The sequence below is a fragment of the Octodon degus genome, unplaced genomic scaffold (genome assembly GCF_000260255.1).
Source record: "Octodon degus isolate 3935 unplaced genomic scaffold, OctDeg1.0 scaffold00008, whole genome shotgun sequence".
Classification (NCBI taxonomy): domain Eukaryota; kingdom Metazoa; phylum Chordata; class Mammalia; order Rodentia; family Octodontidae; genus Octodon; species Octodon degus.
Window position 1 is genome coordinate 7721177 of NW_004524584.1, and position 13058 is coordinate 7734234.

Here is a 13058-nt window from a genome sequence, read left to right on the forward strand (position 1 = left end):
TAAAAAATAATTAATAAATTTTTTAAAAGGAAGTATGAGGACAGCAACATGTTCTTTGGATATTATTGCCAAAGAAAACATTAACGAGGAGCCTTCCCAGAGGACTAGCAGAGGTGGTTGTTAAAAGTTCATGGTTAGCTGCCTTTCAAATCTTATCGTGGACCAGGTACTAAACTCCAGGACGGAAATGAAATAAAAGTTCATTAAATGCTCATATTATCATTGTGTGCTTTTAAAAAGACTGCTGAAGATATACTGTCTTAATTTTTAAAGAACACTCATGGTGAGCCAACGGATAGAAGTTATACTGAAGAGAACAGTGATGTTTGACAGCCATTTCCCCGACAAGCCGGCCCTGACCTGGCTGTTCTCCCCAGAGAGCAGGTTTTCCAAGCATAGGGGTCATTTGTTTTCCAGACTACTGAGAGCAGGCGTGGTGGCACATGCCTGTAATCCCAGCACTGGGGAGTCTAAGACAGGAAGATTATTGTGAGTTCGAGACCAGCCTGGACTACAAAGTGAACTCAAGGCCATCCTGAGCTGCTTAATGAGACTCTGTCTCAAAAACACAAACAAAACAAAACAAACAAACAAACAAACAAAAAAGACTACTGAGAGCACTTCTCAGTCTGCCTCGGCAAGAAACAGAAATCTGGTGAGATGGTGAGATAGCGCAGCAATCTAAAGAGCCTGCTTAGGCAACCACAGGGACTGCAGTTCATCCCTGCACCACGTGTGGCGCCAGCCCCTCCCCCAGGACAGGCTGAGCTGGCCACAAAAAAACCCAAAAAAACAAAAACAAAAAAAACCCTAGCCTTTCTATTGGGCCAGCCAGATCCCTCAGTGGATTAAAGCGCCTGCTTAGGCAGATGCAGCAGCCTTGGTTCAATCCCCAGCCTGCTGTGCCGGTCCCATCCCCAGGGCATGCTGAGATGGCGACTGAGCCTGGGCATGGTGGTGGCATGGTGGCATGCACCTATAATCCCAGCACTTGGGAGGCTGAAAAACAGGAAGGATCACTACAAGTCCAATCTACATAGCGAGACCCTGTAGACCCTATACTAAATACATAAAAAAAAAAAAGAAAGAAAGAAACAGAAATCCACCTTTCAAGGATTGCTAGGAAGCAGGACCAGTCTTCTTCATTTTGAACAAGGACAGAGTTGGGAAAAATAATCATATCCCTGAGCAAAGTCAAGGGGCAAGAAGGCAGATTCCTGGTCCTGAGGGTTCACAGATCTGGGAGGGACTTCTTTCCAGTGACCAAGATACAGAGTCAGGCCTGAGAGACCCTGTTCTATAACAGCATAGCTAGTGCATTTGGAGCACTTCCTGTAGGCCACACATTGTCTTATACCCTATTCATGCATTAGTTTGCTTAAGTACCATATTAACTGAGAAATGGGTATAAGTATTATCATTCCCATTTTATAGATGAAAAAATGGAGGCACAAAGAGGTTAAATCATACCTCAGATAGCACAGCTAGCAAGCTGTGAGGTGAGATTTGAACCCAGATAATCTGGTCCAATATCTATACCCTCCTAATGCATCTTCAGAAAAGAATACTAGATTGAAGGCTGTACTTAGCTATGAACTCCCCCAAATAACCTACACTCATGTAGGAATAAAGGATGGAAGGCCCTGGCCGGTCCATACCTGCTGTTCGCTTAACACTTTGCGAACATATTCTGCCTTATCTTTCCTTGTGACCACAGCATGATTTGGAGCTTGAGCCAGGTGACATGTCTGATACTCGTCCACAGACTTCCGGCTGCCATCCGGGCACAGCAGCTCGAAGTCCTCCTTCTTAAGTTTGCTAGCCCAAGGGTCAGGGTTCTTTCCTAGGGAGAGAAGGAAAGAAAGTGGATCAGCCAGAGGAGATGGGCTCGGTCACTGTGGGATTGTGGCCAGCCCACTGGTATGCGTAGGATCTGGGCCTTTGGCCACTGAAGCGGCAGAAGTACACGTACTGGTTTTATGCAACATGGAGAGGAAGGGACACCCACATGGTGTATAAGGTGATGCTAAAGTCACACCCGCAATTACTCGTGGCGACCCCCAGCTGGTCTTTCCTGCGTGGACAGGGAAGAATGAACTGCACTCTGTAGATGTCACCCAAAGTGACCTTCCTTTTTTATTAAACTCCAAAGCCTTCTGGACTCCCTACTCCCACACAGAAAGACCTTAAACTGCTAAGCCAAGTGCATCAATCTCCGTCCTGTAATCTGCTGTCTACAAATGAAAGGACATCTCTTAGAGGACCCTTTCAGAATCTGCATCAGTGTTTTCAATCTGACACCTTCACTTGAGTACCTAGTGAAAATGTGTGCATGCTTGGGTGGTATAAGCCCATGTCCTCTTGCTTTATCCTGTCTAGATTCTCTTTGTTAAAAAAATAAATAAATAAAAAACCTCAGCTATGCTGCATGTCAAACACATATTCCAAGTTTCATGTCTACCTCCTATTGCAAAAGTTTTTTTTTTTACTTTATTCATGTTTTCATTACATTTCCTTTCTTTAATTGAACAACATGTGAAACTGTGCTCACAAAATGTTAATACATTTACATATAAACTACAAGTCTTCCTTTCCTGTACTCCCCAAATCCTACTCACTTCTAGAGAGCTAATCTTTGATATCGCATTTGAGTACTTCCATCCATGCCTTGTTATATATATGCATCTATCTCTGTGTCTACATGATATTGCATATTTATAATTGTTATTAAACTGTCATCTTGGAGAATAGATATACTGGAGTGGGTGAGCAATCAAGCCCACTGCCTAAATTCTATTCAGGTGGCAAAGATCTTGGAGTCCTTCAAAGAACGGGGCAAGACCTCGACATGGGGGGAGGAGCTCTCAGAAGAGTACAACAATCAAGGGCGGCAAAGAACCAATGTTCAGGGTAACATTCTGAAGCAGAAAGAAGGAAAGCCCTTACAGGAAAAGAAAAATAATACAAGGGAAAAAAGAAAAATTAGTCAACCCAATATTGTGTCAGGTAAATTCTTAGCAGCTGCTGAGTGCCGTGTGCTGTCCTAGTTGCTGGGGATATGAGAGGAGGAAAAGATTGCAGGGATGTTCTGCAGCCAAAGTGTGTCAGACGCTGTGGCTACTTCTGTAATACAGTAATGTGCATTTTTGTTTTGTTTTAATGCCAAGGCTTCCCCCGCTTTCACTGCCAGCCAATGCCCACTGGTGATGCTTCCCTGAATTAATTATCATCCTATTGGTTGCCAGGCAAAAGTTTTCTAACTTTGCTATTCTACCTAATTCTTTGACTTAGCACTCTCTGATTAGGAAGAGCTTACCCTGCTTTGCTTGTCCAGTCAGTTATTAGCCTTTACAGCTATCCTTATTTTATTTTATTTTTTTCATATATTTGGTACAGAGTCTCACTATGCAGCTTGGACTCATAGTGATCCTCCTGCTTCAGCCTCCCCAGTGCTGGGATTACAGGCATGTGTCCCCATGCCCAGACTCGGTGGCTGGCTGAGCATGCCCAGGGGCAGGGCCAGTGTGGCATGTGGTGCTAGGGATCAAACCCAGGTCTTTGTGCTTACCTCAGCAGGTACCTAGTCTGCTGAGCTACCTCGCTGGCCCACTGTCCTTATTTTAATGTTCTGAATTCCCAGACTTGGCATAGGAGGTCCTTCAAATTGGCTCCTGTATAATAGATTGCCTATTATACTTTGAACATTTCAGTGGGAGAAACTCACCATATATTTTTTTTCTGCCCAACCTTGAAATTAGCTCATTTTCCAAGGATTCCTGGTTCTTTTTTGCAGAGAATAGTATTTAGAGTCAGTATCTTGGTGCTCATTTCTACTGGTATGCTATGGCCTCTAGACCTTCTCAGCAGATAGAACCAGGAAATATATAATATAGCATAACATAATAATAAATTTATGTGTATACATGAATACACACACACACACATCGGTTCCTGGCCACAGACAGAACCTGTGAATGTGGAGTAAGAGCTCTACTATTGAGCCACATCCTAGGTTCCAGAAAAAGGAAAATCAAAGCTGTAAAGGTCATTACTGGAATGACTGAAAACACTTAACTATGTGCTGTGTAGCATTAATCCACGTAAAGTAAGATTTCCTAATCTAGGACTATAGGTTTGTAAGAGAATGTCTTATTTTTCTTGAGAAATTGGCACAGAAGTATTTAGGCGCAAGGGCCACATCTGCAGCTGGTGGGGGAGGATTTGGGGCTTTCGGGGGCCCTCGGGGCCTGATCATCCTTCGTCGCCAGTTGAATATTTCTCTCTTCACTGAACACACAGGCTGACAGTTGGAGCTTGGAAGGCTGGCAGCGTGCCATTCTTCTACAAAGCCACCCCTGAGTGCCAGTGCACCCTGCAGACCTGGATGTCGTCAGGGCACTGGAACATGTGCACGTACCGTCAGTGTTCTGTTTGACTGTCAGGTGCTTCACAAAGGCCACGTCTCCTTTCTCAACCAGACACCTGCAGAGGTCCAGATGGGGAGAGAGAACAGAGGAAATCAGACTGACACACACGTTACTCACAGGGCAAGCTTGTAAATCTAGGCTGGCCACCTAATAGCAGCAGTTGTGGCTTCCATTCTACCACTTAGCAACACAAGAAATAAAGAAAAAGAAAAGCTCTAATTTGTTGTGTATTTACACGATCTCAGTTCCACAAGCTAAATCTTTTTTTTTTTTTTTGTATTTAGGACAGGGTCTACAGGGTCTCACTACATAGATTGGACTCACAGTGATCCTCCTGTTTTCAGCCTCCCAAGAGCTGGGATCACAGCACATGCCACCATGCCCAGTCTCAGCATGCCCCATGGGTGGGGCCGGCATGGCAGGCCTGGGGATCGAACCCCAGCCACTGCGCTCTGCCTAAGGAGGTACTTTAGTTTGCTGAGCTATCAGGCCAGCCCTCTAAATCATAATTTTTGATACAGCTTCTCCAATAGATTACATTCTTTTCTAACATCAACAGAGACAGCAGAAAATCTGTTTGCTAGCAAGGTAATCATCCCCCAGCAAGCATATAAAATGTGAATGGAAAGCTATTCAGCTTTTTTAATACATGAAAATATCTATGTAATATTTATGAAAGATTGCAACTCCATCAAAAATCTCAATTTGTTCCTTCATCCCTTCAAAAAAGAATGTTACATTCAAGGAACTTTTGAGGGTTTTGTTTTGCTTTTTTTAAATATTTTATTTTGTTCTTGTTTGAGAAATTTAGAGAACATGGCTATCCTGCTGTAAAAGCACTTGGCTCTACTAGACCACAGTCTGCAGGTTTTTAGATGAGGTGCACAGATCTGAGCCACAAGACTCCAAGAAGTTTCAGAAAGGCAATATAAACAAAATAAACTCTCTTGACCATGGATTCATTACTCCTTTTAACTGCACTCCTTTAAAAGTACACATCACACATACACTGGTCGAGGAGGGTGTCCTTCCGCATGATCCAGGTAGATCAGACTTTTGTAGAGTAGGCCCCCAACTTACTGTGACCCCCTTGCTTCACAGAAAATAATTTGCCTCTTCCTACAGCACTTCAAGAGACTTGTGGAAAGCTAGCTGAAAAAGGTAAATGCCTGTTGTATTGTATACTGAATACATTTCATTTTCCATTGAGTTCAGAGTCTGTCAGTTTGATATTTTATAGTATAGCTAGGTTTCATAAGACATTTTCATGAAAAGAAGGCTTTAGACATGTAAGCAAAAGTTGAGCCTTTTTCTTGATCTGTAATTCTCAAACATGTCCTCACTAAAAAGAGACAAGGAAAAGATCAAAAAGGGACATTTTCAGGCCTCCTCAACCTTTTAAATCCCTGTGAAAACAAGACAATCTTTTGTACAATTAAAAAGGCATGGAGTGTGGATTGTACTTACTCTAACATACAAGGTTATTCAACCTGAAAAATAGAGATCTTCACTACTGGGAAGCTCAGTTACAACACCACCAGCATTGTGTATTCATGGATTTGGGAACTACCAGATAACAGAAAGCCTGCAGCGGAAAGCATAACTAAGAAATAATGTAACAGGCTACATAGGTGTCTCCGTAAGAATGAGAGACACTCCATCATGTACAACTGTAGTGAGGGATTTAGAAATCATGTGCTTCACTAGTCAGTACTTCCGGATGAGAATGGTTCCAGGTTATTCAAGAGGTCCTTGGACGAACCTGAACTGAATTGCTGACTCAGTGTTTCTTCAAGTCTACTGTTTTATCACTTTGGCACTCGTGACATTTAGAGCTGGATAATTCTTTGCTCTACAGTGTTATACTATATATTGTAGAAGTTTTAGCTGCTTCTAATAGCAAGCCCAACACTCTCCATGCCCAATGTGGTCACAATGGAATATACAGTTAGACACTATTAGTGTTGCCTGGAGGACAATTGCCCTCAGTTGAGAATTGCTAATCTCTACCACATATCATTCTCTTTGGTCTATGATAGCCATGTTGGCAGTGTCCTGGAGGAGCCTGGGTGCCCCTCTCATGGTTCTATGTTTGGGTGCAAGATATCCCACCCTAATGCAGGCATCATTTAACAGACAGAACATAAGAATCTCACCTTAGTTCCTAATAGAAGTCTAGTCAAAACTAGGATATTGTTAGACATAAAAGACTCACCTGAAAGCCCCTGTGTAGCCATAGTATGCCTCTTTGTTGTTGGGAGCACACACATTTGGGCCAATGCAGAGCTCACAGAGACTGGAATTTTTTGGAGACCCAGGGGCACAGCCTTGACTGAAAAATTCATCTGTGCAGAAGGACCAGCAAAAGTCAGTGCTTCCTGAGTCAGTCAACACTACTGGCTTTTGTCTAACATACAACATAACTTGGCCCAGAAGAATTAGAACGTGTTAATTCATTCTGTGACCTGCCATCAACTGACTCAGAACTGACAGACTCCAGGCTGTAAAACTGAGGTTGGGAAAAGGAGCTTATGCTCATTACAAGATGGAAGAGATTCCTTTGAGCACCAGGATAGTCTCATCAATAGCCTGAAGAAAGAATAAATTAAGTTTCTGAGCCTGCTTTCAGATGTCCCCTTTGCAAGGTCAACAAGCTCAATGAGAGGATGTGGAATTTTCCTTGGGCTTCAGCTGTTGCCCAATGCTGTGAAAGTGTAGGAGGGCAGCAGATAGTGCAGAGGGCAAGAGCCCACTGGGGCCAAAAAATAATGGTTCAAAGGGCAAGGGCCTGAGCAAACTGAACTAAGTAAACTAAAGGCCACAGAAGATCAGGCCTGAGGAAGACTGGAGCTGCGAGAACACAGCTGATGGAATCTACTGGCAACAGGACGCCTGGCACAGCAGCAGCAAGCATGAACAGATCTGTGTGTTTGCATGCCCTCTCTGCCCCTCTGTCTGCTCGCGCTACATAAGCTTTTCGATCCAGGTATCTCCCTGGAGTGCTCTTGCTTCCTCATCTAATGAGTGCTTTTCTCTGTTTCTTCAAATAAGCCACATGCCCCAGCCCATTCCCCGCTGCTTGCTGTCCTATCATGTTCTTCTGCACTGCTGTAGTATAAGAACCTGAAGAAGAGAGAGAGCTGGTTACACCATGACTTCTTGAGGTGACTCCAGCTGCACTTTGCTTTGTGTCAAACTAATGTGCCAGAGTACTATGGTGCAAGAATCCCTAGGTACACGGGGTTTTCTGGAATTTGTAACCAGATTTAGAGACTTCCATCCAACAAGCCTCTTCTTCTCCTTAAGGGGTTGCCCAAAACTTGGCACTGGCAAGGAAGAAATAGGAAGCAAATGTAAACCAGAATCCTTGTAAAACATTTGTTTGTAGGTATCTTCCACCCAGAGGCTTAAACGGGGTAGGAATAAACATGTACCTGATAGATATTCAAAGAACATGAGCAAATAAGCTGCTATCTACCCCTAGAGGAAGCCCACAAGCTGGGAAGTGACTCAATATGATTGCTAATACCTTAAGAGACCAGGGTTCACCCCCACACACATACAGCCTGTAGAACTTTTATGGCAGTGATTGCTAGCTGGGTGTCCAATATTCATTTTCCTTTGTTCTTTAGTAGCAAAACCCTTAGTTTTATTTGGGGTAGGAACATGTTCCAATAAAAAATTATGTTCTCTTTTATAGACTCTTCTGGTTCTGAGCAATGAGAAATTAGCTCAAACAGTGGGTTAAATGTCAGGGAAGGCTCCTTTATAAAGCTGACAAAGGTTGCTTTGCCCTAACTTGGTGCTTGGGGCCTGGACTGTGGATGTGATGGCAACCATAAAGTAACTGTGGACGTGAAAGCTCCATGCCGGAAGTGGTGAAGTAGAAAGGAGGAGAAACCATCAGGATCGTAGTAGTCATGGCCTGCTTATCTGTGGTCTTTTTGATAAGAAATAAAAACAAATGTACACTGTCTTGAGCCACTATGAGCAACTTCAATGAGTCAGCTTGACTCAATTACCCGGCTCCCCAACCTTTGTATCCCTTTTTTGATATTTCCCTAAGGGTTGCTCTTACAAAATGCTACTTCTGTGGAACCAGGGCTCCCAGACGCTTGTACCACACCTCTGTCCCACAGGCCCCTTCCTTCTGCTGTGACCTTGCCACAACTCCTTCCCAGGAGTCACTCACCAAATCTGCAGTGATTGATTCTGCTGAAGAGCAGGCCCATGGGGATGTTCCAGCCAGCGGTTCTGTCTACTGCGGTGTGGCAAGACTTCTTGCCCTCCAAATTATCCCAGTTGATGTCAGGATCTGATTTCTTCACCACTGCCACGCCGAAATACCCTACAAGAAAGACACAAGGAGAGAAGTGTCAATACCTCTGGAGCCTCCAAAGTATCTGCTTCCATCAAAGGGCAGCATCTCTGTAGGGCAGCACAGATTTCTGAATCGTTCTTAGTGTCTCAAGGGGATCTCTGCAGTAACTGTGGTAAAATCAAGGTACTTGATAGAAAGAGATTAATCTGAACTTTACAGACAAAATACTAATATCACATGGTACCCCATTCTCTTGTACAATTTTCATGTTTTTATGTGTGAGTCAAAAAAAAAATAGAAAAACTGAAGTACTGAGAATATATTATCACTAGAACAATGGCTGATGTATAGCCCTTCCCTGAATGCAGTATTAATGAAATTAAAAATCCACAGTCCATCCGCTAGTGTGATATTGCAGAGAAATGGATATGAAATATCATAGCCAATGTAAGCCTCGCATTTTATAAATGAACATGTATTGAGATAGAGTAGTATAAGACCACTGTACAACAAAGGTTAACCAGACTAGACATTTTCCAGTAGGACATAATTTTATACAGTAGTTGTGCAAAGTGGAAAATATAAAAAAACAAGTCAGCTGCTATTTTCAGCAATAAGTACATGCTGGTCTTTATAAGAAGCATAGAGCATCAACTCATGATTTCAGTTTTCCAATTTATTCAGTTCAGAATACAACGGCTCTTTGTAGAGCAGCTGAGGAGCTTAGCTGCCCCAGTGCTGGGGGAAAGCCTAGGAGGCTGCACTCAGCAGAAGGGACAGGCACAGGCTGCACCGGAGGCTGCTGTCCGCAGTGCAGCCTGCAGGGTCCTGAACACAGCTCCGGTGCTTACCTCCAGACCCGCTCCTCCACAGGTTTCCAGGTCCAGCCCTGGCTGGAGCCCTGGGTGACAGCCAGGGTGGCCGGGTTTCCTGAGCCCAGCCCTATCTGGGAGGTCAAGTCATTTTATGCTCCTAGGCAGCTGTCTTTGTAAAGCAGTCTACCCAACCTTATATGGAATAAATAAGCGAGTTTTCTTGACTAATGCTACCTCTCACCTAAAATGTGCAGACCTTTTGGAATGTGAGGTGGTGGGAAACAAGGAGAAAATCCTAGACTTGGTCTAATGCTAGACGATGTACAAATTACCTGAGCCCTGGCATCCACCTGTGCATCCTTAGAGGATGCCAATCCCTACCTTATAGGATTAAGTAGGCAATCCTACCTACAAGTTATTGCAAATGTACAGGACTAACCATCATTATCCATTGCTGTGCTTCCACAGTGCTTCTGCTTTCTAAAAAAGATTTCTTACCATTGTCTACGTGCAATGTGAATTTTAAACTGACCTAACAATTTCTCCAAAATAATGAGAATTTTCCTTTTCATTCCTGAGGTTACCAAATTTCAACTTACCTTTTTCAGGTGCTGCTTTACAATTAGTGCTTTCTAAAAAAAAAAAAAAAGAAAATGAAGAAAGCATTAAATACATATTTCAATTTTTTTTAAAAAATCAAGCCAGACTTGGTGACACATATCTACAATCACATCTGGTGATTACATCTTTAATCCCAACACCCTGGGAGGCTCAGACAACAAGGTCACAAGTTCAAGCCCAGTCTGGGAAATTTTATCAAGACCATGCTCAAAATATATTTTAGAAAAGGAAGTTAAGGTTACTGCGAGAGCTTGGGATGTTACTCAATACAAGGGCCCTAGGTTCAATCCACAGTGCTATAAAAAAATTCACATCTTTCTCATGCAATAACTAAAAATAAAAAGAGTCAGATAAAACCACCCATGTCACCAGTTCCAACACGTCTAGGCTTCTTGAATGACACAAGATCTTTAGCTGCTGGGCTCTAAAACATACATACACTGTAAATTTTAAATTTCCCACCTACACAGAGCCCACATAGGGTGCAGGCTAACTATATTTAAATCCCTGCATCAAGGCAGCAGGAAAAATATCAGATCCGGAAACTGAAAGACCTGCTAAAAGCCTAGCTGTCCTCTACAAGGGAGTTAGTTTTAGCAGAAACTTCACAGCGTTCTGAGCTTCTATTCCCCACCACTAGGGGTGAGCTAAATACCAGGGTTGCAAGATGACTGAGGGTTCTTCGTGAGAGTACAGAATCTAGGTAGCAGGACGCATTAGGCAAGGAGCAGCCACAGTATGGAACCAGGCTGTGATTTTCCCTTATCCTCTCTCCATAGCCAAAAGGAGGAAGATGGAGGATATCTCTTGCTCTTACCGTAGTTTTCTGCCATAACAGGAACCAGACCACACTGGCTGGCTATGTAGACAAATCCACCATCCAAGCTCATGGCATCAGCTTCCCCACTCTGCAGATACAGCCAATCGCAATAGTTGAAAATGTGCTATTTCCTACTCATGCGCCCCGTGAGCTGCCTCTGAAGAGCTTTCTGAGCTCAAGTTCTGAATGGCAGGAAAACAGCAAGCAAAGGTACAGAACCCCAAGAGATAAGCCAGGCACGTCTGACAGAAAATAAAATATCTTCTCATGTTTGGCAAATCATCATCACCATCATAAAATAATGATGAGTTGCAGGTGACTCACTTCGAATCTCCCTGTGTTCTCATAGGACACTGCCCCAGAAATAGTCCTGTGACACCTTTCTGGGCCTATGAATTCTCATCTGTGAGATGGAGAGGTATCATCGGAGACCCAGGGCTATGTCTGTGGAATAGAACACCTCCTGCTAGGGCTCCAGCCCCTCACTTTAGCCTCACTGGCTCTGCTCTGTTTTATTAGCACCTACAAGAGTTTTATGAATGAGTCAAATATTCACAAATAGTCTAGTACTCAGGGATGGTAAGCCTGGGTTTCAGAAATGCTTACAATAAATAAGATTTATAAGGCTTTCCTTGGACCTGGTCATATACTTTCTTTGAATATGCCATAAAGGAATAATGAGCAACTATTTGCATAAAAATATGAGTAGGAAAAACCAAAAATATTATTTATAAGAGCAAAAGGAGAACAAAACTATGTTTAGTGACAGAAAAATGGCTAAAGGCTCATATCCATGCCATAGCACACATATTAACATTAAAATGTCACATTTTTTCTTTTCCTTTAAAATATCAGCATATGTGTACTTATTTCCTTCAAATGCATGCCAGACTAATTCCACAGCACAATCTCTTCAAGAGTGATTTGTTTCTGCTGGAGGTATACAGCTTAGGTGTTGAGCACGCACCATGTGCCAGGGCCTGGTTCACACACCAGCACACCAAGCAAAGAAAGGAGCAAGACCCAAAAACCAAGCCCCAATGATCTGATTCATAAGCATTTGAAATTTATATAATTTCACAGCAGTACCTTTTCTTTTTTTAATACTATAAATTAAAAGCCCCACCCCATAGCCCATTCATATTTCTTATTTCTCCTTCTATACATTCAAAACTTAAAAATTCAAAACTGACATAAAATCCTGTTTAAAAACTTGAAACTCTAAAATACCGCTTCCTCAGTACGACTCAGAATCGTCTGCAGACTGGCCTGCAGTCAGCAGTGGTGAATCACAGAAAGGCAGAAGTAAAGACGAGGCAGACATAAATTTGCTACCTTAATATTTTACTAATTCTTTTGGTTAAAAGTAGGGATGTCCTGAGAAGGAACAGCTTGGACTTAATGTGAGGTATGGTGTGAACCTGTGATGCTTTGAGCATGCATTTGGAAGTATTTTCCTATTTGATCTGCATTTTCCATAGCAAGCTGATGCTGAGAGAGAAGTTATTTTCTTCCCTACATTTGCTTAGTGCTGCTGAGTGTCTCCCTGGAACTGTGTTTTAAGCCTTCTGTATTCATTACATGGTCTTTTTTCCACCAGACCAGCTTCAGTGCTCACAGGTCAGGGCTCAAATTAATTTTTAATAGCATTTTAAACTGTCTCTGCAATAGCAGCTTCAGAAAATACCCGAAGGATGTTGTTTGCCAACTGTTAGCTCTTCCCAAATCTCTTTAAGTCCTCTCTCTTGAGATATTTCTTTTAGCTTGTTTTGAGCTGCCACAGCAGATCCGGTGACATAAGAATGATATCTGAACTGGTACGGTCACACACACCGATAATCCCCACACCTTGGGAGGCTGACGCAGAGGGATCAAAAGTTTGAGCCCAGCCTGGGCAACTTAGTAACTTAGCAAGACCTTGTCTCAGTAAAAAGAAAAATGGTTGGGGATGTAGCTCAGTGCAAGGTTCAGTACCACACAAATAAGGACAATATATATGCATAGGATATATTTGTAGATATGCACAAATGCACAAATGTCGTCTATTAGTATAA

General features: G+C 42.8%; 1 protein-coding gene across 1 annotated transcript in view; it reads right to left on the bottom strand.

Annotated features, from left to right (window-relative positions):
- LOC101561572 (serotransferrin) overlaps positions 1 to 13058 on the bottom strand; it is a 32465-nt gene that overhangs the window by 4892 nt on the left and 14515 nt on the right. The window contains exons 10-15 of the mRNA XM_004625212.2: positions 11002 to 11092; positions 10163 to 10195; positions 8620 to 8775; positions 6643 to 6772; positions 4418 to 4482; positions 1659 to 1843 (exon numbers count right to left, since the gene is read on the bottom strand). Coding sequence (XP_004625269.1) covers positions 1659 to 1843; positions 4418 to 4482; positions 6643 to 6772; positions 8620 to 8775; positions 10163 to 10195; positions 11002 to 11092 — 660 coding nt within the window. The remainder of the gene's footprint in view (positions 1 to 1658; positions 1844 to 4417; positions 4483 to 6642; positions 6773 to 8619; positions 8776 to 10162; positions 10196 to 11001; positions 11093 to 13058) is intronic.